This window comes from Crotalus tigris, unplaced genomic scaffold (genome assembly GCF_016545835.1).
Source record: "Crotalus tigris isolate CLP2741 ecotype Arizona unplaced genomic scaffold, ASM1654583v1 scf7180000017625.6296891, whole genome shotgun sequence".
Lineage (NCBI taxonomy): Eukaryota > Metazoa > Chordata > Lepidosauria > Squamata > Viperidae > Crotalus > Crotalus tigris.
Genome location: NW_024096520.1, coordinates 5506887 through 5534794, shown reverse-complemented (window position 1 = coordinate 5534794; position 27908 = coordinate 5506887). Strand labels below are relative to the sequence as shown.

The following is a 27908-nucleotide window of genomic DNA, read 5'->3' as shown; positions in this document are numbered from 1 at the left end:
TTTCCCCCTTTTCCTTAGCTGTGCTACTCCCTTTTATTCTATTGGCTTTTGAAAGCCAATAGAATAGACTCTCTTGAATAGAGTCTAATTCTATTGGCTTTCAAAAGCCAATAGGAATTGTCCAGTCTGTCTCTGCCCTGCTGAGCCCGCCAAAAGTCCCATTCTGCAAATGGTGCTGCACCAGTTGAGTAGTCCTCGACTTATGACCGGTTGGGGGCCGCGGCATTAAAAAGGTTGAGAACACTGGTCTAGAACCAGTGGTTCTCAACCTTTTTAATGCCGCGACCCCCAACCGGTCGTAAGTTGAGGACTACTCAACTGGTGCAGCTCCGTTTGCAGAATGGGACTTTTGGCGGGCTCAGCAGGGCAGAGACAGCCTGGACAATTCCTATTGGCTTTTGAAAGCCAATAGAATTAGACTCTATTCAAGAGAGTCTATTCTATTGGCTTTCAAAAGCCAATAGAATAAAAGGGAGTAGCACAGCTAAGGAAAAGGGGGAAAAAAATGGCGGACTGCGTTGTTTGGCGACCCCTGTGAAATGGTCGTTCGACCCCAAATGGGGTCCCGACCCACAGGTTGAGAACCAACACAAATTTCCAGCAAGTATTGCTACCCAAACTCTTCAAAAATAGACGATTAACAGCATAGCTGCCATGATTCCTGGACTCTCAGTAAGTCATTTGATATATTCCTCAGCTCAACAATCAAGGCTGGCATGAAACTGATATTTAACCACATAAAGTCTATAGAATCCAGCATATTATATCATATTGGAATCTTAATAGTGTCTGTTATTAATGTTCTTCACAAAGGAAGGGGGAGAGCCTCCACTTCTTCCAAGCACTCGTTGTAAGCTTCTTGATATTCCTCATGAGCCTTTATCATGATAACGCAGGTTGGGCGTTTTGAGCCTGCCGCTGCTCCCAAATCCTGAATGCAAGAGAAGAAATAGGATTCAGCTCCTTGGATCACACACAGAGGTCTCCCTTTTTTCAGCACAGACTATTCATGCATATTTCAAGATGTAAACTAAACAAATCCAGTATTTTAGAAATTTGATTTTAGCCTCTTCAGGGTGAAGACCTACCTTCTATAAAGCTTAATTCTAAAGCTTAATTCGGCAACCGCACTGCAAACATCTTAACAAATGGAAACCAAATTTCAACCACTTGAGAATAAGGCTTAGTTAATACTAAAGAATTCACATTTTTGATGTGAGACAAAATGATCTTGCTAAGGTATTAAAATTTACCATAAATAATTTAAAGGAAAGAAATATTAGGGATTCCCACATTTTTGTATGACCATACATATTTATAAACCTTATACATAAAAAGCTTAAAAATTTAACATGGCACCTGCAGGACAGAATACATAGGAATCATTGGCATTAAATTCTTAAATTACCACTTCCCCGTAAGTTCAACTTCTGAGCTGATATTAGGAAGGAATTCCCAGGGACTTCAATATTAACTGGCCTCTCATAACCTCAAGGTATTAACAAAATATGGTACTCAAATCTTTAAACTTGACGTGTATCACTTTTTAGCTATTTTATTAAAATTCATGTATTAGTATCATATTCAACAGTTGGACATGATTATGCTGAAACTATATTTGACATTGTAAGGATCCATAGCTTGAAAATCCTAATGTTCATTTGCTAGCTAGATTCAAACACTGTACTAAGCAATAATTTATTTAATCTTGTGTATGACAGTCTACTATTATATGAATGCATATGTCATATGTTATTCAGCAAGCCATCTATAAAATGAATGCAGTTTAGAATTCCAACTTCTGAATGCTAAAATGTTATTGCATCCAGTTTTGTTACATATTTAAGTCACAACTGAAAAGATAAAAAAATAAGATACAAAAGTTTGTTCATAAACTGGGACATTTAATAATCAATGACATCCGTAAAATCATGAAATTTAAAAAGTAGAGATTAGTAGCTTTTGAGAAAAACTAAGTATCCGTATCTAAATATCTTGAGACTTTCTGTTAACATAGGAAAATAAAGTTATCATGTGAGACAAAATTCTATTGAATTCTTTTGTCACATCTCATATATTTATTCCTTTCTCAAGGACCAGCAAGAAGAACATATATTTCCTTTAACCAAATATTACCGTTTTAGATGGAATATATACATAGGGAAGACTCCTGTCTTCACACATGATGGGGATGTGGCAATAAACATCAATAGGCAATGTGTCTCCTGCAAGAACTGTGATTCTATAAGAAATGAAACAAAGCAATTTTAGCACTTGGTTAGAAATTAGGGACTAATAAAACAAATTGCAAAATAATGGCAAATGTCGAATAAGTTTATCACAATTACAGAAAAATATGTCTCTAATTTGCTTAGAACTACACTAGTTTCTGTGAACTCTGTACAGAAAAAGCTAATTTAAGCATGTATATTTTCATAGACTTAAAAGAGTTTGTTTAGTCCAAAACACACTATTAGTAGTTACTTTAAGCGGAAATTCGGAGATTACTTTCACAAAAAGTAGATTCCATCACCCGGAGCATCACGGTTTCTTACCCTTTTTCGCCTTTGTTGATGAATTTCTGGACTTCTTTCACCCCTCGCCGGATTTGTTTAAACTTCGATGCTATAAAATAAACGCGAAAGTTTTCAAGAAGATTCCCCAAGAGACAGTAAAGCTCGAAATAGAATCCATCACAGCCACCCGGGAGCGGCTCACCCACCAAATAGCACGCACCTTTTTTGATGCACTTGTAGAGTTTGCGTGTGAGCTTCCGAGAAGCTAGCGGCCGCGCAATAGCATTTACGTTTGCGACCAGCTCGTGGTACGACCGTTCTGGGGTTGTTGCCTCGGTCTCCTCTGATTCCTGGTGTTTGACTCGACCCATAGCCGCAATTCGAAGAACCTAGACCCACGCGCCACTTCTATTCCCCCACACTAACCAAGTTCCGCTTCCGTTCCCAGAACACTGACCCCTGGGAAACCAACCATAGAGATTAAAAAACCGTTTTTCCGGCCACCATTTTTTCTTCTCAATCAACCAATAGGAAGAGGTGTCGAACAGAACGGACCGCCTACCGGTCTGAGCGGAGAGGCCTGACCTAACGTTTCGGACTCGATGTCTGCGGAGCTTCGAAATCCATCGTCCTTTCGTGAAAATGGCGGCCGGAGCGGGGAGTGAGTAATGGTCTTTTTCCTTGCTAAGGGCAAATGTATCAGGGCCTCCTTTTTAGGTCTCAGGATGTCCACGGCCTTGTATTTCTGAGAAGACCATAGTCATCTGGCGCAGCTGTGTACAGCCAGGCTTCATGCTGTATCTGCCTGTAGCACGCATTTTAGGGGCGCGAGTTGGCCTTTTGCTACCCACCCTCTTCTAGGAACCATTTGTTTGCGATTAAGTGTTGTTGTTTTTTTAAATTTCGCCTTTATTATTTTTAGAAATAGTGTGGCGAACATACCTAATATTCTTTCCTTCTGCTATTACCAGATTTTTCCAGATAATTGTATGTTTTTTCTTCAGGTAGATCAGGAATGTATAATTTGCTTCATATCTCATCCTACAGCAATATTGTGATTTTTTTTCCCCCCTGTTAGAACACAAGTTGATGAATGCTGGGCCCACGGAACCGTGGTCTATTCGAGAGAAGCTGTGCTTGGCTTCTTCTGTCATGCGAAGTGGGGACCAGAATTGGTGAGATAAATACCATTAATGAATTTGAACATTTGCTGCCAACTTGTATTCAACAAAATGGCTTAGAATATTAGAATCACGCCAGTTATTAAGTGAATCATGCAGTTGTTAGGTGAATCTAGGTTCCCCGTTGACTTTGCTTGTCGGAAACGGAATGAGAAGGTTACAGAAGGTTATCACATGACCCTAGAACAGTTGCCAATTTTGGTCACAAGATCATGGAGATGTTGCAACAATTGTAAGTGTGAAAACTGGCCATAGATCACTTTTTTCACTGCTGTTGTGACTTTGAACACTAAATGAATAGTTGTAAGTAGCATCACTGAATTAAAAATAATTTAATTTGTACTGCTATGTACCAGTTTACAGTATCCCTTATATAAATCAACTAATTATAGTTACTTTATATATACTAAGCCATGTTACAACACCCATTTTATTAAATATTCAATAAAATAATTTATTAAATTATTTTGAGATGTAACTCAGTATTAGTGATAGGTATTTTGATGAAAACAAATTGAGAAATATCTGTTATTCCCAGCTTTCATATTCCAGAAGTTTCTAAAATGATTTGCAATAAATATTCCCCTTTTTTTCTGCAAATTCCAAGATGGAAATTATTTGGTTGTTTTGATGTGATGTACCTTTGGATAAAACCTACAGTCCACCCTCTCCCTCCCCGTACTGTTAACGACAATGAAAAGTGAGGTTATTTATTAGTGCAAATAGCCAAATCAATGGATTATATACTACTTTCCATCCTTAAATTTTAGTTGAAAAGTGATTAAGCACTTGTTCTGATTAAATTCAGAAGCACAGATTGAAGTCATCAAAAAGAAAAGAGGCATAACTATAGTTTTTGAATTGACTGTTGAAATTTGCTAGAGATTATACAACTTAACACCTTATTCATACTGGATTTCTGCTTCTGGAATGAGACAAAAGTTTGGAGAGGAATTAACTAAAATTCATGCAGTTAACATTTGAAAACAGTATGGTGTATTTTTATCCAAGTTAGATTTGTGCAATAGAAAAAGGCAGTAGGAAATGATGATTATTGTTTCCATTTACAGCCCCTTTTATTTCCAAAGAATCAAATTGCTTAGAGTAGTTTTCTTCTCTAATTATCCAGGTTTCCAAGACTGAGATAGGTTAGACTGATGGAGTATAATTGACCAGTGAGTTTCAGATATGAATAGATATTTGACCCTAGATCACTATGAGTGGAATATAAACCAAAATGAACTTCAAAGTGTATTTTATCAAAATACTGTATTTTTATACAGTATTTTTTTCTCAGTCTAGTAAATGTATCCCTGGTATACTCTATATTTTGTATAAAGAGAAAGAAAATCTTAATTCCATCTTATTTGTATAGGGTATCTGTCAGCAGAGCTATTAAACCCTTTGCAGAACCAGGCCGTCCACCTGATTGGTTTTCTCAGAAGGTAAGAAGCTTAAATACTACATTTAAGCATAATAATGGCCTTTTGTTTTTCTATTGGGAAGATGTACTATGAACATCTAGGAAATAAAGATCATGGATTAAACTGTTTGGAGCCTTGCTTCACAGCACACACATTTTTTAAAAAAATGGAAAAAAAACTTGGCATTGCATTAGTTATCATTAATAGAGCATTGTTTTAGAGCAGTGGTTCTCAACCTGTGGGTCGGGACCCCATTTGGGGTCGAACGACCATTTCACGGGGTCGCCAAACAACGCAGTCCGCCATTTTTTCCCCCTTTTCCTTGGCTGTGCTACTCCCTTTTATTCTGTTGGCTTTTGAAAGTCAATAGAATAGAGTCTCTTGAACAGAGTCTAATTCTATTGGCTTTCAAAAGCCAATAGGAATTGTCCAGGCTGTCTCTGCCCTGCTGAGCCCGCCAAAAGTCCCATTCTGCAAACAGTTGAGTAGTCCTCGACTTACAACCGGTTGAGTAGTCCTCGACTTACAACCGGTTGGGGGTCGCAGCATTAAAAAGGTTGAGAACCACTGTTTTAGAGGATTTCTGGAGATAACTCTTTTTTTATTTTTTATTTTTTAAACCAACAAAACAAAACAAAACATACACACACACACAGTGTATACTCCTCCCTTTTTTTTAAACAGCAATTTCGTAAAGGTAATCTTCTATTACTTACATTTTCCCCCCTTTTTCTTCTTTAGAATATTTGTCCTTGTTGCCCCATTGTTTCTTATTTACATTTTTCTTCCTTCACACTATACTTCATACTAAGAATAATACATATTATTATTACTATACATTATTATACACACATTTTCCACTTTTGACCTTTCCACATTTATTCTCCTCTATTATTTCTAGTCTCCAACCAGTCATACCACTTGTTCCATATTAGATAGTACTCTGTGTCTTCCTTTTCTTTTATCTCTTTTGTTAATTTGTCCATCTCAGCACAGTTCAGGATTTTTCTTATCACTTCTTCCTCTGATGGTATATTCTCATTTTCTCTGGAGATAACTGTAATGGTGCTAGTGCCTCAGTGAGCATCTCTTCCTGGTTGCTACACACAAGGAAAGTTCCATGTAGTTTATCAGAAAGTATGTCCTCTTCTCCAATTGTTAGGGAATATGTTTACAGTGTGGAAAATGTGTTATATGCCACACACAAGTTTTTGTTGGAATACTATTTTTTGTGTTGTTTATGGTGACTCTTTTCTAAAAAAATATATGTCTGTACTTTTTTCTAGCACTGTGCATCACAATATTCTGAGCTCCTGGAGACAACAGAGACTCCAAAGTGAGTTTAAAGGTTGAACCATTTCTTACCAGAGGAAGATTAGAAGTTGAACACAGTATGTCCTTGTTATTTGATAAAGCACCCTGAATGCTGGCAGGCTTCCAGGGAAATCTGGGAAATGTTGGGTACAAAGCATTTCTAAATCATTTTGAAGTAGGTTCATCTCTACTAACAAATTGTTCAGCCTTTGAACTGAAGAGCATAACAGCAGTGATACTTACCACTGTGAGTGAGCTTACCAGAGCAGTTGAAACTCTGCTCCCAGACAGTGATTATTCAGATTGCTAAAACTGATAGTTCGGATACATTCAAATCGAAGATATTGCTGATATGCAAATGATTTGAATTCGAGCTTCCCATTTACTTTGTGGATTTGGTGGCTAAAAGTAAGAACAGAGTAAATAATCCCAACTCAGGAATGCATTCTGCTTTTTATTTAATTATTGATCTTTGCGGAAGATTTTTTTTCTCATACTTTTTCCAATAGTGTTCGATAAAAATACAGCAAAATATACCATATTGTTTGATGTTTGTTTAACCAGAATCTAATATAGATTTGAAGTAAAGTTCTCATTAAATTGTACGCACAGTACTGCACGATTAGCTAATTCTGCAGGGATCACAAACTTTCACCCCACTAGGTGAAATGCTGGCTGTGGAATTCTGGGAGTTGAAGTCCACATGCCTTAAAATTGTCAAGGTTGAGAAACACTGCGCTAGAGTCTTCTTCCCTCCTGTTTTTTTGTGTGTAGAAGAAAGCGTGGTGAGAAAGGAGAAGTTGTAGAAACTGTAGAAGATGTTATTGTGAGAAAACTGACAGCAGAACGAGTGGAGGAGCTTAAGAAATTTATTAAGGAGACACAGGAAAAGTACAGGTAGGTCTCAGATTTGGTGAGATATCAATAATACCCTTGTTTTCTTATAGAACAGTTGCTAATAATTAATTAATTAAATTAAAATGTATACCCTGTATTTTCTTTACAGGCAGCTGAAGAGAGATGCAGAACTAATCCAGGCAGGACATATGGATCACAGGCTGGAGGAAATTTACAATGACATTGTGATGTGGGTTATCTTATTTCCCTGTTCTGTCACACTCTCCCCAACTCTTTCACTCACAAATTCCATGTCTTGAATCCTTGGGATCAGGTGAATTTTTAAATGAACCTCAAAAATGAAGTTTATTTAAGTATGCATAAAAATTACTGAGATAAGCAATGTATTCATATGCTTCTATCTTAGTATTCATGTCATTCCTTGCCAGCCTGTCTGCCCTTTGTAGTAGAATTTTGATGAATCGCCTACGGGTTCTATTACCTGTACCTGACATTTTTTAGGTTTTGGTTAAAAATTGTTTTCAAGGATAAAAAAATGGGTTTCTCACTGTTTTTTATCCCATACACCTTGTTTAATGACCATTCGTTCAGCAACTGTCAAAGTTACAATGGGGCTGAATGAGTGATAACTGGTTCTTGTAGTTGCAACTGGCTCACAACTATGATGTTACCACATTCGGTCACATTATTGCCATTTATGACCACCACTGCCGGTTTCTGATAAATAAAGTCAATGGGAAAGCTGGCAGGAGGTCACAAATGGCATCCATGTGGGATTCACTTAATGACAGCAATCAGAAGTGCTAAACAGCACAGTCACTTGACATTGCTTTACAGCCAGGCTGCTTGATAATAGAAAGTCTGTTCCCAATTACTGTTGTTAAATGAGGACTAGCTATATGAGTGGGAAATATCTATTCTGTTTTGCTCCCATAACTTTGTGTGATCTGCATTTTTTTCAGGAAAAAAAGAATAGAAGAAGAGGAGGCTGAAGTGAAGAGAAAAGCTACTGATGCTGCTTATCAAGGTTAGTTGGAATTTTGGATTTTTAGTTGAACCAAGGTCCTCAGAATTAAATTTCTTTGACAGAAATTAAAAGTAGTAAAATGCAGTTTAAAAAAGTAGGATCTACAAAATTATTTGGCCATCCCTATTTCCTCTTCAAATTTCCTGTGGAAAGACTGAGCATAAAATACTGTCTTTAAGGCTGGACTAAGGCATAATGGGTTGTCATAATGATCCTGTACCCAAAAAGAAGCATAGAAAAAAATGAAAAGAAAACCTGTCCAATATGGTCATAAGCAAGAAATTGTTAACTAGTAAATGAACATTTTTCCTGTTCTGTATTCATAAATATCATGTGGGATGGAATTAAAGGTATTTAGGGGATTACCCATTGGACTGACTTGGGAGTGGAAAAATTGACAATCACCATATTTTGTGTTGAGAATTCTTAATTAATCTGAATAGTGTGAACTAGAATGTAATTTTCTGCCTTTTGTTTCCTTAGCTCGTCAAGCGATTAAAAATCCATCGCGAAGGATGCCAGGAATAATGGTCCGTTCTCCAGCAGGGTCAACATCACCAGGAGCAGAGTATGCTCTGGGAGACTTGTCTCAACCCAGTGTGGAAGAGACAAGTCCAGGGGTAAGATCTGGCAGGAACACGAAGCCATTAGGCTGTACGGAGCTTTCCACAGCTCTCACAGACTTCCTGCTTTACAGGCACATTTTGGCGACAGTGGCTGATATAGGGAAAAACAGGTGGAGATACATGAATTACAAGGGAAGCTAGTGTGATGGAGGAGCTGCTTGGGATAGGCTGTGTCATTGGCCCTGTTGGGAGGAGTCACAGGGACATGTCAAGATGGTGAGGATGTGGCTTTGAACGGTGTGGTTTTTCTCTTCCTCAGGTAACTCCAGGGACATTGCCCAGCACCCCAGTTGCCTCCTTCATTGGGATCCCTGACACCCCTATGGGCTCCACCTCCCTGGATGCCCCCTTGACCCCAGTCACAGATGATTCAACCCAGAAAAAGATGCTAGGACAGAAAGCGACTCCGCCTCCTTCTCCTCTGCTTTCAGAGCTGCTGAAGAAAGGCAGCCTCCTGCCCACAAGCCCCAGGCTGGTATGGAGTCCCCTCCTTACATGTTCAAAAATCTGGGGGAATCTCTGTGACTGACTTTCACCAGAAAAGGCACAGAGCTTTTCAAATGGAATCGTTCAGATAGATTTTAGGAGTGAAAGTGATGCATGGCATCAACAGTACTTTTTCCATAGTGCAACGACGCCTGCTTAACAACCCTGGCGAAAAGGTGATAAAATTGGGCGTAGTCATGTGATGCCTCACTTAAGCAAAGCTTAACAAATTGCCTGGTCCCTATTGTGGTTGTAGGTTGAGGAATACATATAGTCCAACATACTTTGGCACATGGGGATAACAAATTTAAGAAAACTGCTCTTAATCTGATCATCAGCCTTCTGCAGTCTGGTATGTTCTGGGCATATTGGCACCAGAATTCACAGAAATATGGCCTTTAGTTGTGGTAGTTACGAGTTCCGGTCCCAAAATAATCAGATTTAGGGAAAGCTGTTGTTCCTAAATATTTTTTCTTTTAGTAAGGTTAGTATTTATTAAATAATGGTTATGCTTCGCTCATTAATCTACTTTCATGATGTTTCAGGATCAGGTCAGTTTTAATTTCAGGTAGTCCTTGAGTTATGACCACAGTGGAGCCCAAAATTTCAGCTGCAGATTGAGGCACCAGGTGACGACTTGGTTTTATGACCATTTTTATAACAGTTGTGAAGTGAGTCACTATGGTTGTTAAATGAATCACGGTTGTTAAGCAAATCCATTCTTTAAAAAAACTGACAAAACCCACCAGAAACTGGCCAAAAGCGTCACAAATCATGGTCACATAGCCATGGGATGCTGCAACTAGTCATGGACGTAAGCCAGTTGCCAAGTGCCAGAAATGCGATCACATGACCACAGTGTGCAGCAATCAACTTCGAGGATGGATCATAAATAGTTTTTTTGAAGTCCAAGTGGTCATTAAGCAACCAATCCTAAGTCGAGGACTAACTGTACAGATAGTTCTTGACTTAGGACAGCAATTAGGTCTGAAATTTCTGTCACTAAGCAATGAAATTATATAGCGTGACCATATCATTTAGCAACAGCAATCCCTACTGTACTGATTGCCATTGTTAACCAAATCCCACAGTTGTTAGGCAAGGCAACTTCCTGCTGACTTCCCACAAACAAGTCAGTGGGGAAGCCAGCAGGAAGTTAAGTCCCAGGCAGCTCATAAGCAGGCTGGCAGGCAGGTTGGGTGGGGGAGGGCACAATGTGGTCCGTGAGGGGGTGCATCACGATTCAGGGAGAGTGTTGAGGCTCAGGCAAGGTTCATGGGGGTGGATGAGTGGCCAGCATAGCACAAACACAGAGCGGCTAAGGATGGGTGCATGGGTATGGCAGACTTATCCCAGTGACTTTCCCTGCCGGCTTCCGCATTCACTTTCTAAGGAAACCAGGAAGGAAGGTTGCAAATGGTAATTGCATGATCATGGGGTATTGAGTCGTAAGCGCGAACCAGTTGCCAAGTGCCTACATAGCAATCTCTGGACTGCATAGGTCCTGGGATGGCTGAAACTCTGAGCGCTGGTCACAACCATTCATTCAGCACTGTTAGCTGAACGAATGCTCATAGATCAAGGACTTTCTGTATGTTATAAATGTTTTCAATCTAGGTTGAATAAAAATAAATGAATTCTGCAAATATTAAAATTATGAAAGAGATGGACCGGCTAACCAAAATACATAGAGTGAAAGAAAATTTGCCTATAGTACTATGTGTGACTTGAAAACCCATGACCCATTAGGCCATCTTTTCAGAGATATTTCCTTACCAGATTCCTCAGTGCTCTGAACAATGGCAGAGCTTCTAATGTACTGCCTTCACTGGAAAAATTCTTAAAAATTCAGGGAGATACCCAGAGATGAAAATAGGCCACGCTGAACTGTATAGTACAGTTAAAAATCAGGAGTTGATCATAAAATCTTTCATAATATAATACAAACTTTCATAACATTCTTATAGTTTATATTATATCATAAAATATTTTATGAAATTTGCCAGATTCAATTTCTTGGGAGTCCTGAATTATGGATTTTAGACACGTTCTGTAAATTAGCCCATTTGAGATATCGTGGTTCAAAAATTGTTGGCCTACGATGCAACATTTTGTACAGTTAAAGGTTACACACAGAGTTTTAGTAGTTTATAGATTGCTTAAAATGGTGTCTCTTGAACTATTATAGGGCAAATGCAAAGTGCAGTAATTACATGAAACCTTACTTCATTTTTACTCTTAAAAATTGCATTAGATTGAATGGTATTTAGATTGGATGATATTTAGAACATATCCTTGAATGTGGAAACATATTCATCGACCTCAAAAAACCTGTGTTTTCTTCTTTGTTTTGATGAAATTGTATGAATCACAAATCCATGAAATGGGCAGTTATAAATACCTATGTTTCCCTGAAAATAAGACTGGGTCTTATATTAATTTTTGCTCCAAAAGATGCATTAGGGCTTATTTTCTGGTTAGGTCTTATTTTGGGGAAAATACGGACCTAAATGCATCCATCAGGCTGACGATCTTAACTGGGGCTTATTTTTGGGGTGGGGCTGATATTACGAATGTCCTGAAAAATCATGCTAGGGCTTATTTTCCACTTGGGTCTTATTTTCGGGAAAACATGGTACATACATACATACGGGAAGTCATAGCATAGCTGCAACAATAACTTCTGCTAGGGTGGGAGATAATGCAAGAAAAAGAGATGTATAATGAGCCGTGTTAGGGAAGTTCCACTGGTTGAGGGTGCTGACCCTTTGTATTGATGCATTGTAGTTTTATGTAGGTTATATATATATATATATATATATATATATATATATATATATATATATATATACACACACACACACACACACACACACACACACAGTGTTTGTTTCACTGTTTACACCATAGATAATCCATCTCTCGTGGGTTTTTTTTGTTTTTGTTTTTGTTTTTTTTTTTTTTTTTTTTTGAGGAAACTTGTTCTTTGTCTCTGAGTGTGTCTTCCTAAAAATATTGGAAAGGTTCTGCCTCTAGTTTCCAAAAAGATGTTCTCAGCTTTTTCCTTTTTATACAAACAAACAAAAATTATGTAGCCAAATTTTGTTGCCTGGAATCTTATCAAAAATTTGAATCCAATATAAGTCTGTTTAGAGCCGGTTTTCATGACATGTTTTTCTAGTTTATTGGTAAGCAAGGAATGCATCCTCCTGCATATTCTGGTTCCTATTCTCCCAGTTGATGCAGTTATTAAATAGCCATTGCTACTTATTTTTCAGGTACAGGATTCTATCAGAAATGTAATAACTAACAAATCACAACTATGTTCTTTTTTTAGCTGATGCCAGAAAGAACTTTTGAATGGCATAGTAAGCCTTAAGCTGATATGCTAGACAGGGGCAGGAGCCATTGTAGTATAGTACATTAAATGCCAGGCAAATGGAGACTTAGTGCAATCTCCCTGAATTTAACATCATCAAAATTTAAGATTATCTTGTTCTGGTGTTCATTCTAAAGAACAAGTGTATTTAACTCAAACTCAACATAGAAACATTGTTTAGATAGGGATATATTTTGCATTTTTTTTAAATTTCCCCTATTTTTCTCCTTGGTGAACTTTTGCACACTGCAAACAAATCATTTACAGTTCTTTTTTCCTACAAAGGCAAGAAAGCTTCAGCCTTAAAAAAGTTTACAACATAGTGCAGCTGAGTGAGACTTGGTTACTTTACCGAAAGTTAAATCTTCTTTATGTTGATCTTTAGAATATGGTGTGTTTTGGCAGGTGGCAGAGGGTGAGCTTTCTGTTGTTGCTGGTCATCCAAGCAGCTCTGGTCTCCTCCTGGAAGTGGGAGGAGTTCTTCCGGTATTACATGGTGGGGAAATGCAGTCGGCCTCTACCACTATTCCTGCGACCCCTGCTGCGTCAGGTAGGGCCTGCTGTTTGACAATGTTCTACCTACTGTTTTAAACCTGTGATTGCAGCACTGCAAAAGTTGGGTTCTTGGAAGACATGATAATTGTACGAAGTGCAGTATTTTTAATCTAGGCTTTATCAATGTTATGTAATATTTGATCCTTCTGCTCTGACTTGCTCTGTACATTTGAATGCTTTCAGCCTGATGCAGAATTTGCTTTCCCAAGTATCAGCAAGTAAATAGTTTTATAGTCAAGTGCTCTATTGATGCAAAGGGAGGATTTTATGCCTCTTGGGTACCAAGAGAAAATTTGGAGGGTGGCCTTCTGATGTGCATCCCAGGGTTATCTTGAACTCACAACTTCTACTCAAGGAGCAGGTGATAGTTGTGACCAAGATGGCATTTGCCCAGTTACATCTAATGGGCTAGTTGTGCCCTTTCTTAGATTAGGAAGTCCTCTGGATGGTCAGTCATGCCCCAGTCACCTCACTGGGATTATTGTATTGTGTTGTACATTGGGCTACCCTTGAAAGTTGCTCGGAAGTTACAGCTGGTCCCGGATGCATCACAGAGTGAGAGAAAGATCTTGTAAATTCTGCATATCTTCATAAATTAAATACTATTTTTTTATCATTTGATATACAAAAATGAAGAAGAGCCCTTTGGTGCAGAACATGGATTGCATTTTTCCCAGTAATAATAAGTTGTATTATTGCCCACTTGAAAGCATGCTACATCCTAGTTTTGGGATTCTAATAGGTGACTTCCAGCAGAGCAGCCTGTAGCCATTTTATAAAAGGTGTTGTTATATGTTAGTGTTGTGGCATGAGCTATTGTGGGATAAGTACAGGAACTGCTTGCTTTGTAGTCTTCTGTAGCTGTTGCTTGTGGCTTAATGTGCCTTTCCTGTCTTCCTACTTCGTTAGGTGCTCCTACTCTTTCCCGCCTTTTAGAAGCTGGTCCAGCACAATTCACCTCATCGCTTGCTTCCTTTTCTGCTGTTGCCAGTGAGCCTCCAGCCAAACTCCTGCCTCCCCCTATAGAGTCCGTGTCTCAGGCCACCATAGTCATGGTGCCCACACTACAAGCGCCACCTGCTGTGCCATCTGCTGCAACTCCAGAAAGTGTAGCGACAGGTGCGTCCTTGCACTCGTATGCCACTCAGTACCTAACAGAAGACTGTTTCCCTTGATTTAGAGGAAGGGCTGTGTGAATGTGGGCTGTGGGCATCTCCATTTGATAGCAGAGTGATAGATTGCTGGACTTCAACAGCATCATGCTAATTATAGAGCAAATGATTGGCTCAAGGCTGTTTAGAAAACGTTCTCTGAGTTTCAGGCAGGGCAGATTAAAGAAAGGGTTATGGTAAAAGTACTGGAGTGGGACTAGAACTAGGCTTTGATGCTAAGAAGTAGCTCTTCTTTTGATTTCAGAACTTGGTGGGGGAGGGGACAGAAAGTGGTACCAGCCTGCATGTGCCTTTATGCAGGGCTGTGAAATGCTTTTTTTTGATACCTTGATCTGACCCACATTGCTGGTTGCTGCAGCTGCCAGGCTTTCACTTGACTTGTCACTCTTGTCCAGTGAATCAGCCCAACACCTGTGTTTCCATGGAGGCAGTGCCTGATCCTCACACTGTGACAGTATCAATGGATAGCAGTGAAATTTCCATGATCATTGATTCCATCAAGAAAGACTGCCTAGGCTCTGGGGCATCTGGTGGTGTAGGGACTTCCAAAGACCACATGGATAGCAAAGAAGACCTGGATTTGGCTGAGAAGATGGATATTGCCGTTTCCTACACAGGGGAAGAGCCTTCCTACACTGGGGAAGAACTTGATTTTGAAACTGTTGGGGACATCATAGCTATCATTGAGGACAAGGTAATTATCCAGAGGCCTGAGCTTTTAGTCCTACTTTCTAGCAAGAGTTGAAATCTCTTTCATCAAAAAGGCATTTGCCTGGTTTACTTTCCCTCATTTTTTAAACTATCTCAACAGATAGCTTCACCTCAACATGTATTAGTTTCTTTGACCGGTGAAGAATAGAGGCCCACAGATTTAGTAATCACAGCCCAAAATGGAAATAACTTCCTTTAGAAAGAAGCTTTGCATTTGTTATAATCTTTTACAGTCCAAAGCCACTGTTTTATATAGTTTTCCATGTATTATCCACCTGTAGCAGTATGCCTGATTTATGAAAAGTGGCCAAAAAAAATGTTTCCATCCATACGTTCTCTTCATTCTGGCATGTAGAACAGTTGGGATGTCAACCCCACCCCCCCACCCCCATAGTCCTGGTTCCCTCTCTGTTATATGAACGATCTATGTCTGCTCCTTATGTTCTTGTCTGGAAAGGTGGATGATCATCCTGAAGTCTTGGATGTAGCAGCAGTAGAGGCTGCCTTGTCTTTCTGTGAAGAAATTGAGGATCCTCAGTCTCTAACCAGTCCGTGGGAGCACCCCCTCCAGCGAGAGCATCCGATCCAACAGGAGCACGACAAGCAGAGCCAGATACCCCAAATGACAGTAACGATAAAGCAAGAAAGACCGGACTGTGAGGAATTGGAAGCAAAGGGGATCCGAGATCTGATGAGCCTTGGGGATTTGGGAGCCGATATTAAAACTGAGCCTGCTGAACAAGGGCAGGTACGTTTGGGCTCTGAAGAAGCTGCTGCACTAGCCGCTAGAACAAGTGAAGCTTCTGAGTTGAGGGGCCAGATCTCTGAAGATGAAGAGACCACGGTGGTTGGTTTGACAGGCTCTGATATGGATATAGAATCGACAAAAGATGACATGGATCATGGCACTGTGAAAGCAGAGGTAAATTGATACGCTGTAGGTAATTTAGAATTTGCGTGAAAGAAATGGAAAGGATAGCTCTCGTATTGTGTTTGGTTCCGTTTCGTATTTTGGCTAAATTTGGCACTGTATTGTTCTGGTGCCGAGACATTAAAAAACAGTCTTGAATGTTAACTCCAGTATAAAACATTCGTGATCATTTATTATTTTACACAATTTATTACCGTTCGCTAACCAGAAGTATCTAAGAATCACAATGTCCCAGCTTCAATATTTTTAAAATTAAGACTCAGTTGTCTTCTCTTGTTGAAGACTGCCGCAAATGTGGCTTGTCCCTGTGCAGTCACCAGTCTGAAAATGTCCCTTGCTGTTTCTTAAATGAAATCCAAGATTCTCAGCAGCTGGAAGGCAATTCCCAATATCATATACTACCGGTTTTCCCCTTGTGAGATTACAGAGCTCTGAGTCATTGGTTAGGTCTTCAAGGAGCTCCCTGTCTGGATGTGCATACGTGCGGCTGTCCAGTTGGGGTTCTGTCACTTCAGCCTCCCAGCCTGCTTTCGTTGTCCTACACAACAAAAATTATTTTCTTTCTAGCTTCCCCCTGATGAGGAGACTTCCTCTCCACACGCTCCAAGTGCAAGTGAAGATTCCTCACAGGCAGATGTCCACCACAAATATGAGCTGTCAGGTAACTGCATTGGATAGAAAGGGAAGCGGGGAGTTGCCATAGGTTTCCAGGAAAGACAACCTATGTGAATCTGATGGAGAATGTCCTTTAAAATTATGAGCATTTCGCAAGTAACGGTTGTTGTTTTCTTCTCAGAATCAATGAAAGATGAAGCTCAAGCTCTTTTTGAAAACCAGCTGAAGGTATTTTATTTACTCTTTGCATACATACAGGATGTAAGCAGCTATTCTTTGTTTTGCAACTGATCTATAGTCAAAGAAAGCCAGACCTACTGCAAAATCCCATTCCAATTCATCCTGATGCCCAGAAATCAGTTGTTAACTTTTCTGGAAGCAATGGGAAAGGGGGATGGGGGAGTTTGGTGGTGGGTAGGATTTCAGTTACAGCTGTGTTAATTTTAGGAGTTTATTTTTGTGCTAGTTTTTTTTTTTTTAGCCAAGGTCCTCCTCAGTAATTATTTATGTTAGATACAGAGTAATTGTAATCAGACAAGTTAAAAACAAAAAATGCAGCAGTATCTATAATGTAAACATGAAAAATAATGTAACAGAAACCAAGGAGAAACAAAACCTCAGTAGCTGCAAATGACTTGTGGGAAAAGTGCTACTTACTATTAAACTAAAGCAGGGGTCTTCAAACTTGGCCCTTTTATGACTTGTGGACTTCAACTCCCAGAATTCCTCAGCCAGGCATGCTGTCTGAGGAATTCTGGGAGTTGAAGTCCACAAGTCATAAAAGGGCCAAGTTTGAAGGCCCCTGATCTAAAGGAATGGTTGAATTTTGCTCGACAGTGGTGGTGTCACTGCTGAGAAGGTCCTGGCTTTAAAGTGGTCCTCAGTCCATATTCAGATATGTGAGACAGAGCTCCATCTGAACTTCTCATCAGGCAGTACAGATTAGATGGGGAAGCTGTTGGCATGGGCCTCTCCCTGAGCATGTTCTGCCATACATGGGGGTGTTTCTGCATGTACTGTAGCTTTTGCTTTTCCCGCAACCATCATATTTGGAGGCTGGTGCGAGTGCTGTTGTTGGCAGTTGCATTTTGGCTGGGCTGACTTGCTAGACTTTTAATCCTGTATTTCGGGATGCTCAGGGTGAAGAGGATGAGGAGGATGGTGCCAGCGAGGCTGCCAGTTTGGAGGAGCCCAAAGAGGAAGATCAGGGTGAGGGATATCTCTCAGAAATGGACAATGAGCCCCCTGTGAGTGAGAGTGATGATGGCTTCAGTATCCATAATGCACCTTTGCAGTCTCACACCCTGGCTGATTCCATTCCCAGCAGCCCTGCCTCCTCACAGTTGTGAGTATCGGTCAACCTCCAGCTCCTCAGTAGATACCCCAGAGCAAACTCCAGCTGGCTGAAGGCTAGTTGTAGTATTGTCCCTTTCTACCATATTCTCTAGTGTTGGGGCTTGCCTAATTTAGAACACTGTCTAATGAGTTGCTGATTTCTGGTGGAGCCTCATGGTAAGACTCCAGCTTTGAGGAGAACAGCCATCCTTTTTTGCAGGAAAATGTAAAAGATGGGGATTCCCACCGAGAGAGTTCATTACTAGATCCTTCTTTATGTGCTTTAGTTCAGGAAGTAAAGTACTTGTACGCTTTCCTGAAGAATGGCTTTTCCCATCTTTCTCTAGCTCTGTTTGCAGTGAGGATCAGGAGGCTATTCAGGCACAAAAAATCTGGAAGAAGGCAATTATGCTGGTCTGGAGAGCAGCTGCTAATCACAGGTAAATCAACAACCTTGGGACTTGCTGTGCTTCTCCTGGAAAATAGAAATAGGAATTTGTGTGTCGCAACAAGCATCATCTTAAAAGAAAGCTTATCTTATGGAGGATAATGGGATGAAAAGAACCACTTAATTGCATGCTTGCCATTTGTAACTCTTGTCAAATATTTTATATAGAGAGAATTTATTTTTATTATTCAAAAATAATTTGCAATTGTTATCACATATTTTATAGAGAGAGAGAGAATTTATTTTTATTATTAAAAATGTTTTTTAAACAAACTTTGCAGTTTAAACTTACTCATAGGAGCTTTTAGCACATAGTCTGGCAGCCTCTGAAGTCCTACATTTTTTACTTTTAACAATTTCTTCACCAGAAAGTCCTTACCAGACACATAGAGCTGCATTAGAAAATGTGTGAAATGAATTAATTTTGGCAGAACTTTCTAAAGCAGGGCGTGTCTGGTGATCAGAGGTTAGCTTCTTTTTTCATGGTGCTGTACCTACTTGCCTTTTGCATGCTTGCTACTATATATTACAGCTTTGCTGTACTCTATCGCACGATGCAAATACACACTTTGGGTTTTTTTTCTGGAATTCATGCCACAGAGGACAGGCTTTCAGACTGCAAGATTTTTCCCCCTTGTACAGCATATTGAGCAAATAAATGGATAGTAGATTAGAAAAGGTTTCCAAGCTTCTTCAAGTGGCCATGAAAGCCACCTGGGTGACCTTGGGCCAGTCACTCTCTCCACCCAATTCACCTCACTGGGTTGCTTTTGGGGGGAAACTAGGAGGAGGAAGGTGTGTTGGATATGCTTGCCTCCTTGAGTTATTTGTAAAGATAATAAAGGTGAGAGGCAAATAAATAAGTGGGAATTATGTTTATTGCCTTAGGCCTGATATGTCTATTTTAGGACTAATATTTCTTAGGACTAATATGTCTTCTTTGAACAGGTATGCCAATGTCTTCTTACAGCCCGTGACTGACGATATTGCTCCAGGTTACCATAGTATTGTACAGAGGTTAGTATTTGTTTTTTATTGATACTGAGTCACCTATCAGCACTAGTCCTTCCTCTGCTACTGCTGTCATATTCTGGCCTGGGGCCCATTCAGTCCACTACTAAATAAAATAGCAGAGGAAAAACACGAGAGAACAATTAATTTTATAAGTGATACTCTGATGCTTGGAGCCTGCTCATAATGCACCTATTTTTAATGCATTTGATTTTAAGACAAAACCTATTTGCTTGACTCTTTTGCAGGCCAATGGATTTGTCAACAATTAAGAAGAACATTGAGAATGGGTTGATCAGAACCACAGCAGAGTTCCAACGAGATATTATGCTGATGTTCCAAAACGCTGTCATGTACAATAGTTCTGATCATGATGTTTATCACATGGCTGTAGAAATGCAGCGAGATGTCTTGGAGCAGATTCAGGTAAAGGCACAATCTTAATACCTTCATTGAGCAACAGTCCTCTTCTGATTTGACACGGGAGAAGTTAACGTCCTTAGGGGAGTGGCCTGCTCCTTCTGGTATTATTAATGTCTCCTTGACTTAGAATAGAAAGAAATAGGTTAACTTGATAAGACTGATACCTGAGGGCTTCAAAGGAAGCAAGAAGTATACAGGGTTAAAAACAAGCTAATTGTTTCCAGTGTTATGATGGTAAGATGCTAAACTTTCTATTCATTCTGAATCGTAATGCATACTGTGCGATGATTTTTGTTTTTAGCAATTTCTAGCCACGCAGTTGATCATGCAGACAAATGAGTCTGGGATCAGTGCAAAAAGTCTCCGTGGACGAGATTCTACTCGGAAACAAGATGCTTCGGAGAAGGTAGGACCAATAAGAGCTGATGAATCTTGACTTAATACTATAACCTGTATGGGAGAATTTAAAGCAGCTTTTGAAACCACAAAACTCCTGGTGTTTGGATATTTAAATTGTTGAAACTTTCCTGCCTAACAGTATCCAGTGAATCGGAGATTCCTGGCTCTGAATGTAAAATATATGGAACAGTGACTGTCATTACAATTAGGTGCTTAGATATGTTGTATTCATTCTTGACAAATTCATTTACCTCTTCTGTTTATTTCTTAATAGGACAGTGGCCCTATGGGCTCCCCAGCATTTCTTCTTTCTCTCTTTGTAAGTACTTAACAATCACAATTACAATAACATTGGGAACATTGAATACATGATATAGGCCTTCCTAAAATGATTGGAAGATTCTAGGTCTTTTATTACTGAATTCTAAGAAACACTCAGTTATGCTTTAAAGCGTTTTCATTGTATGATAGGGATAGAGCAGTGGTTCTCAACCTTTGTAATGCCGTGACCCCATAATACAGTTCCCCATGTTATGGTGACCCCCAACCACTTATACATCACCGGGTGCCAGGGGTGTGGCCAAAGAAAAGGGGAAAAAATGGTGGACAGCCTTGTTTGGCGACCCCCATGAAATGGTCGTTCGACCCCAAATGGGGTCCCGACCCACAGGTTGAGAACCACTGGGATAGAGGCTTTTGTCATTTTGGGGTGCAAGACCCTGCTGTGCCTTACATTTATAGCTTTGTACTATATAGTTCACAAGATTGTCTTCAGCATTTTGAAAAGGTTGGCTATTGAAAATAAATAAAATGAATGTAACTTAGTAATATCTTGACTTGCAGCACTTTACGTTGTTCTTCCTTACTGGTCTGCAGGGTACTTGGTGTTTTTAGATATATAATAGAACAATAAAACTGCATCAAAATGTTTAGGTAGTCAGCAAAGATCAATACAAATATTTAAATATAGAATCATGCCAGTCTTATTCATCTTCCTTGAACATAAATAATTTGAATAAAATCTAATTAAAATAAACGTCATTAAAGTTTGGATGGAGCCGATTTTCTCTGGGCAGGGAATTCCAGAGATAGCCAATTATATGTTTCAGAAAGGTCTAAAGCAGACATGTCACATGACATCACGCAACATTTAGGGACAGTTTTGCTGGCAATGGGATGGGCGCAGCTTCCGCTTGACGCGTCCGGCCCGCGGACCGGCAGTTTGACACCCCTGGTCTAAAGTATTGAGGAAAAGTGTTGTAGTGTTAGAATTGAATAAGTAGCAGGAGGATTCCTGTTCAAACCCTAGTTAATTATGTAATGCAATGGATAACTAAACCAATCATTAAATTTTAACCTAACTCCTCTGTAAGGCTGTTGTTAGAATGGCAGAAAAAGGTATCCTGCTCTTTTTAAATGAACAATTGATAAATTAAATATAAAACAGAGAACTAATTAATTCAATTCTTAGCAAGGATATAATAAGAAACATATGACCAAATAGTACTTTTTAAATGCTCTCAGATGTGACTATAATGGTTTATTGAAAATGAAGGTAATTTATATAAATAAAGATTTTTTTAAAAAAACTCAGGGGAAGTAGAATCCTAATTGTGCTCCAAAAATCAAAGTTTGTTAAAAGATCCAAGGTTTTATATTGTAGTTTGTCGTTGTGTTCAGTTTCAGTTTCTCTGCCTAATAATTATTCGTACAGAGCGATTGTAAGTGCTGTCTGTTTGAGCCTTACTTCTCATTAGAACATAGTTTCTTGTGAAACCTCTGTATGCTTTTCTTGGATTCATTGTTCCAATATATGTTGCGTATTGTTGCAAAGTTTTGCTAACCTTGCTTTATGGATTATACTTTGCTATATCCACTCTAGAAAAAAGTAATGTACATAAATGATATGCATGTACCTGTTTTGCTGAATGATCTTTACATTAGTGGTTTTCTAACCATATTTGCCTAGCTGAATAGTTGAGAACTAATTTTTGCATATTGACTCATTTTCCAATTATAATTAGGTGGAAAAATATTTCTTTGTTTAAATGTTCCACAATTTCAGAATATAGTGTTATTGGAAAAACCTTATCTTTAAATAAGTTGTGTAAAAATGCAGCATGGCATAAACATAGCAAAGCCTAAAAATAATAACCCAATAGATAAATTTTCATGGCCATAGTTGGCTGATATATCATTGATATTTGAAGTTGCTCTGAGATCATCTATCATTTTTACACTCATTTATATTTAATTTTGTTATGTGTAAAAGAAAATACAACATACATTTATTGGTGGTGCAGGAGAATGTATTGAACATATTTATTCCTCACATATTTTAAAGATGAAAAACCTGTAAATATTCTTCAATTTGTTTCCCTTTACAGAGAGGAATTTTATTCTTCTCCACCCATACCAGTTTCATTGAGGGTTTTTTTCTTTCAGAGTTGATATTCCATCATTGCAGTCCTTCAACCACACAGTGGCTTGGTTTAAATATTTTCCTAAACCTAAATTGTTTGAATTGACCACCACTGTTTGGATTTTCACAATGTGCCACACTGAAACCAAATAAAATCCTTTATGCTTTTGTATTATAGTATTCTAAATCCATTAAGTTTAATATAATGGGCTTAAAGACAGATTCTGATTGAATTAAGAAAAAAAACCCTTCCTAACTGAAAGTAATTTGACAACCATACAGTTAGCAAAATAGATGGTGGGCTATTCGTTACTGGATAGGTTCCAGGAAACCTTAGCTATCTATTATAGATACTTTAATTTGAATTTTGCGCCAATTAAGATGCTGGTTTCAATGGTTTCAGTGAGTTTGAGACTCGTGAGAACCAAATTTCTGAGATGGTATAGTATATAAAACTACTACAAGACTAAAATACAGTGGTTGGTTTGTTCTTTTCATGGGTAATCTGGGCAATCATTGTCTCTCAATACGCCAAAAATACGTTTTGACAGGTTCATCCTCCAGCCAAAAGAGTAGGATTTCTAATACTTATCTATTAAGACAGAGAAACATGAGGACAGGCAGCCAGATGGAGAGGGCAGCAAAAGGAAGTAAGCTATCTGATTGCCCTACATTCATGGAGAGCCGCTGTGAGGAGATGCTAGGGAAAATAGTGCCAGGGTATTGCATCTGGAAGAGATCTTCTGTAAAGAGCAGCAGTTGATCAGGTATGTTAGACAACATCCCTCCTGTCCACTTGAAGACATGAGCACATGTTATTCAAATGAGAGAAAAATCACAAGTATAATTTCCAAGCATCCCCAAACTAGCCACAACACATATTTCCCCCCATTTGCTCTGAGCTGACACAGAAACCCCCCAATTCCATTCCAGAAAAGAATCCTGTGTTATAGGAAGGAAAGCGGTATTGTCAGACTGCCAAGTCTTTCCTGGCAACACAGATAGCAGCCAAGCCTCTCTGTCCTTTGCATAAGCCCTTCTAGTAACAGTGGTTTCCCTTTTCCTTTGCATTTTGAACAGGATGGGGGAACTAGAGGACGTCGTTGTGCCATTGAAGCAGATATGAAGATGAAGAAATGATGCAAAGGCAGGAGACACCCCAGGCTGTGGCATCTGAATGAGAATTTTGCTGATTCTGAATGAGACACGGCTATCGATAGCCATCTGTATTAGTATGTGTTATCCTGGAATGCATAATTGAAATCCCAGGGCCAGGAGAATGATCCTTTGCCTGTTCTAAGGCAGTTATAATCAGGTCCTTGAGTGTTCTGATTAGCTAGCAACTGGTGGCTAGTATGTATTGTAATGTGATGTGTACAGATTTTTTTTATGTATTTGTGGATTGTAAATGTGTATAATAAATTGTAGTAGAGAATCAAGTATAGCATGGTATGCTGGCTACTTTCATTTTTGTATTTTACTACTTTCAAGCCAGAAGATCTTAAACATTCATTTCCCTATTATTTTTGACTTCTAAAATTCTTATTTTACTTGTAGCAGCAGTTCATAATGATGCCTCATGTTAGACAAGTAATAGCACAAATCAGTCACATTTCATATTGAAGGCAAAAGATGCGATTGCAGGCAACTTAGCTTCTGTTATAAAAACTTGGAAATGTTAAATTACTTAAATATGCCCAGAGCCAGTTTGGTCTAGTGGTTAAGGCACTAGGCTAAAAAGCAAGAAATCAAGTCCTTAGCCATGAAAGCCAACTGTGTGACCTTGGGCCAGTCACAAACACTGAGCCCAACCCACTTCACAGGGATGTTGTAAGGAAAATGAGAGGAAGGTGTGTTGGATATGTTTGCTGCCTTGAGTTAATTGTGAAAATAATAAAGGCAAGATATAAATAAATGAATAAATGTTTCCCTTCAATAACTGGGTATGATAGTGGTACAGTCCAAGACACAATAGCATTAAAACTTTGGATGTTCAGTTGAAAATTTATTCAATTGTTAATACTGTTTAGCAACCTCAACTATCTGGACAATCACAAAATGCAAGAATAAAAAAATGTAATATTGTATAGTGTACAATAGCCGTTTTTCCTGTCTCGGGAATTAAGGTTTCAGATTATGATTGCATGTTTTAATGCTATTGCATATGTTAAAATCACACAATGCTGTGCACCTTGAACATATTTGTTTCACGTCTGTGAATCATAAAACATAGAAGAAAGCTTGGCAGATGTTATCTCCATAATATACCAGGTTTTTCTATGTCCCACCAGTTCCAGCCCTCTGTAATTTTTGCTTATAGTAGCATAGTGAGAAGCCAGCCCAGATAGGAAAAGATCTAGATCTACATAATCTTGTTGTCAGTTCTTCCAGTAGTCACACAAACATTTCTGGGACCTTTAAGCAGATGGGCTCAAGCGGCAAACTTTTCTGAAAACATAAGAATGTCAACAGCACAGAGGCCAAAGGATCATTCTTTTGCTATATGCTTGCTATATAGCAGGAATGTTTTTAATTTGCTTTATGGAACTATGACATTTTTTCTGAAAAGAATATACACGCTAAATAAGATTGAATTATACTGTTTGTCCCTACAGCATATTATGCCTTCTGACTGATAGTAAATTCAGTCTCATCTTTTGCATCTTTTCGAATTTTGCTTAATTAAATGTTTTTTTTTTTAATCCACTCTTTTCAAACCACAAATGTCAAGAACTGGTGTAAAATGACACTTTAAATGGTGATGCCCAATTTTTACAGATATTAATTCCACATTCTGGTATTAAGCTCTTTTGCTTCAATTGAACAACGTAAGAAAGAAGTAAACAGGCAGTTCTTTTAATTTCTTATAGTAGATACGTTCCTTATGTGGAAATTTGGATAACTACTACCTTCAGGCACATTGTACATGTCATTGATTGCTGCTGGCAAAAGTATTGACCACTATATGTTCATTGTGTGAACTGAGTTACATTAATGACATCATTATTTAAAGTAATTGCATTGCTTTAAATAATGTAGCACTTGAGTCTATGTATTACATAGACACCACATTTAGAATATCATCATTCTCATCAGTTGCACACTACATCAAACTGGAAATACACACAGTTTAGCATTGACTCGCTGGACTTTTTATGTGTCCCTGGATTCTGGGCAACTACCTAACAAAGCCAAGTTCCAGGACCAGCTATTAAGTGGTAGAAATCTATTGAATGTTATATTCAATATATATTAAACAATAACTTATTGGATGCAAATTGATTATGTTCATCAGGTCGATGTTGATTCTTAGTGACTATATAAATATATGATAATATGTCCTGGTCCTTCAAATATTAGCACACCAATCCTTGCTACAGTCAAGTCTATCTGCTATGTTTCCGCTTCATCATCATCTCTTTTCATCTTTCCCAGGGTTATAGATTTTTCCAGATGTCTACATCTTTATACATAATATTTCCAAAATACAGTCATTTGAGCCTCATTGATTATGTTGGATTGATTTGTTCTATGATCCATTTGTTTTCTTGACTATTCTTCATGTTCTCAGGATTTTCCTCCAATATTAAAATTCAAACATGCCCATACTATTCCTATGTTCTTCAAAGTCCCAATTTTTGCTTCCAAAGAGTATCAGAGAAATCCATTTGCTTGCGTAATTCTAATATTGTAGCTACAGGTACATCAGAGCATCTTTTCCAAGGCCTTCATTGTTGTCCTATCAAATAGGAGTCTGCAGCATTTTTGTTGATTGCCAATTGTCTTTTGTTGATAGTTGATCATAAAATACTAGGCAAGAGTATCCACCTCTTCAGTATCTTTGTAGTCAGTTTTAATGGTGATTGTTGTATCTGTTATTTAGCCATTTTTATGTAGAATTTTAGATCCCTTTTTCACTGTGCTCCTTGAACTTTATTACTAAAGTTTACAGATCATTTGCATTTTGAATAGTATCGTCAGCACTGTGCTGATTGTTGATGCTGCTTCCATGCTCATTATCTTCCTATCCAGCCTCCCTCAATAAATATATTCAGTGTATAGGATGAATAAATAAGGAAAGGGTAAAATACTTTTTTTTTTATTCCTTTGCTGACCTGAGAGTAGTTTGCCTGGCTAAGTCCCATATAACGGTTAATGAACAAGAACGATGGGGTGTTTGGGAATTCCCAGTTTAACATGATCAACAGAATAGAAAATACGTAATGAATGAATGAAAATGCATGCTTGTATTTCATCTCTTCTATCTTTCTGAACAAGTGGCCTGCATTTGTACCAGGGTTCCTGTTTTGTTTGGGCAGTTGGGTATATTTGGCATTTTGGGAGCAGACCATGGGTCTTCAAAGAATATAGTACTGAAGATGTTACCTAGTCTAGTAATGAAATATCTGCAAAATTACAGACAGTCCTCGATTTGCAACAGTTCACTTAGTGACTGTTCAGAGTCACAATGGCACTGAAAAAAGTGACTTACGACCATTGTTCACGCGACCGTTGCAGCATCTCCATGGTCACATGATCAAAATTCAGATGATTGGCAAATGGTTCATATATGGCTGCAGTGTCCTAGGGCAGAGGTCCCCAACTCCCGGTCTGAGGACCGGTACCGGCCGCAGGATGCCGGTAACCGGTCCGCACAAACAAGCAAAGCCCCATCCGTGGGATGCAGGCAGCACACAAAACCACACACCCTCCGGTCCATGGAAAAACCTTTCTCCAGGTAACCGGTCCCTGGTGCCCAAAAGATTAGGGACCTCTGCCCTAGGGTCATGTGATCACCTTTTGCAATCTGACAAGCAAAGTCAATGAGGACTCCAGATTCGCTTAACATTCATGTTACTAACTCAACAAGTGCAATGATTCACTTAACTGTGACAAGAAAAGTCGTAATATGGGGCAAACTCAGTAAATGTTTCTCTTAGCAACATAAATTTTGGGCACAATTGTGGTCGTACGTCAGACTACCTGAAGTCAGAAAATGCCGGCCATGCTGGATATAGTTAATTACAAGATATCAAGGAGGCAAACTTAGCAGTTTTCCCCTGCCATCTTTGTCA

The 27908-nt window shown here is 38.8% G+C and overlaps 2 protein-coding genes across 6 annotated transcripts; one reads left to right on the top strand and one right to left on the bottom strand.

The window, feature by feature from the left end:
* Nucleotides 1-462: 462 nt before the first annotated feature.
* NHP2 (NHP2 ribonucleoprotein) lies at nt 463-2965 on the bottom strand. Its single transcript, XM_039334104.1, has 4 exons — nt 2737-2965; nt 2556-2625; nt 2137-2242; nt 463-931 (listed from the first exon to the last, which is right to left on the bottom strand). The coding sequence occupies exons 1-4, from the start codon at nt 2885-2887 to the stop codon at nt 806-808; spliced, it is 453 nt and encodes a 150-aa protein (XP_039190038.1). The 5' UTR covers nt 2888-2965; the 3' UTR covers nt 463-805.
* A 79-nt stretch (nt 2966-3044) lies between these two features.
* BRD8 (bromodomain containing 8) lies at nt 3045-24918 on the top strand. 5 transcript variants are annotated; one of them, XM_039334101.1, is made up of 22 exons: nt 3045-3177; nt 3595-3691; nt 5073-5142; nt 6408-6457; nt 7210-7332; nt 7442-7522; nt 8256-8320; nt 8804-8940; nt 9206-9421; nt 13217-13361; nt 14276-14485; nt 15156-15232; nt 15707-16171; nt 16748-16841; nt 16977-17023; nt 17935-18140; nt 18478-18570; nt 19527-19595; nt 19838-20015; nt 20314-20418; nt 20686-20730; nt 23914-24918. In XM_039334101.1, exons 1-22 carry the CDS (start codon nt 3159-3161, stop codon nt 23971-23973), a joined length of 2652 nt encoding a protein of 883 aa, XP_039190035.1. In that variant the 5' UTR covers nt 3045-3158; the 3' UTR covers nt 23974-24918. The 5 variants fall into 5 exon arrangements, with proteins under 5 accessions (XP_039190035.1, XP_039190034.1, XP_039190032.1 ...); XM_039334098.1 differs by having other exon boundaries at nt 3046-3177; nt 14934-15232; XM_039334100.1 differs by lacking the exon at nt 9206-9421 and having other exon boundaries at nt 14934-15232.
* Nucleotides 24919-27908: the final 2990 nt, after the last annotated feature.

What these genes read in the sequence shown, in the direction of transcription:
- BRD8 (XM_039334098.1), top strand. An exon ending in GAGACAACAGAGACTCCAAA is followed by an intron (nt 6,458 to 7,209) that starts GTGAGTTTAAAG and finishes TTTTGTGTGTAG; the next exon opens with AAGAAAGCGTGGTGAGAAAG. An exon ending in TAGCTATCATTGAGGACAAG is followed by an intron (nt 15,233 to 15,706) that starts GTAATTATCCAG and finishes TTGTCTGGAAAG; the next exon opens with GTGGATGATCATCCTGAAGT.
- NHP2 (XM_039334104.1), bottom strand. Translation starts at nt 2,887, where the DNA reads ATGGGTCGAGTCAAACACCAGGAATCAGAGGAGACCGAGGCAACAACC. An exon ending in CTACAAGTGCATCAAAAAAG is followed by an intron (nt 2,626 to 2,736) that starts GTGCGTGCTATT and finishes TTTATTTTATAG; the next exon opens with CATCGAAGTTTAAACAAATC. An exon ending in TATATATTCCATCTAAAACG is followed by an intron (nt 932 to 2,136) that starts GTAATATTTGGT and finishes TCTTGCATTCAG; the next exon opens with GATTTGGGAGCAGCGGCAGG.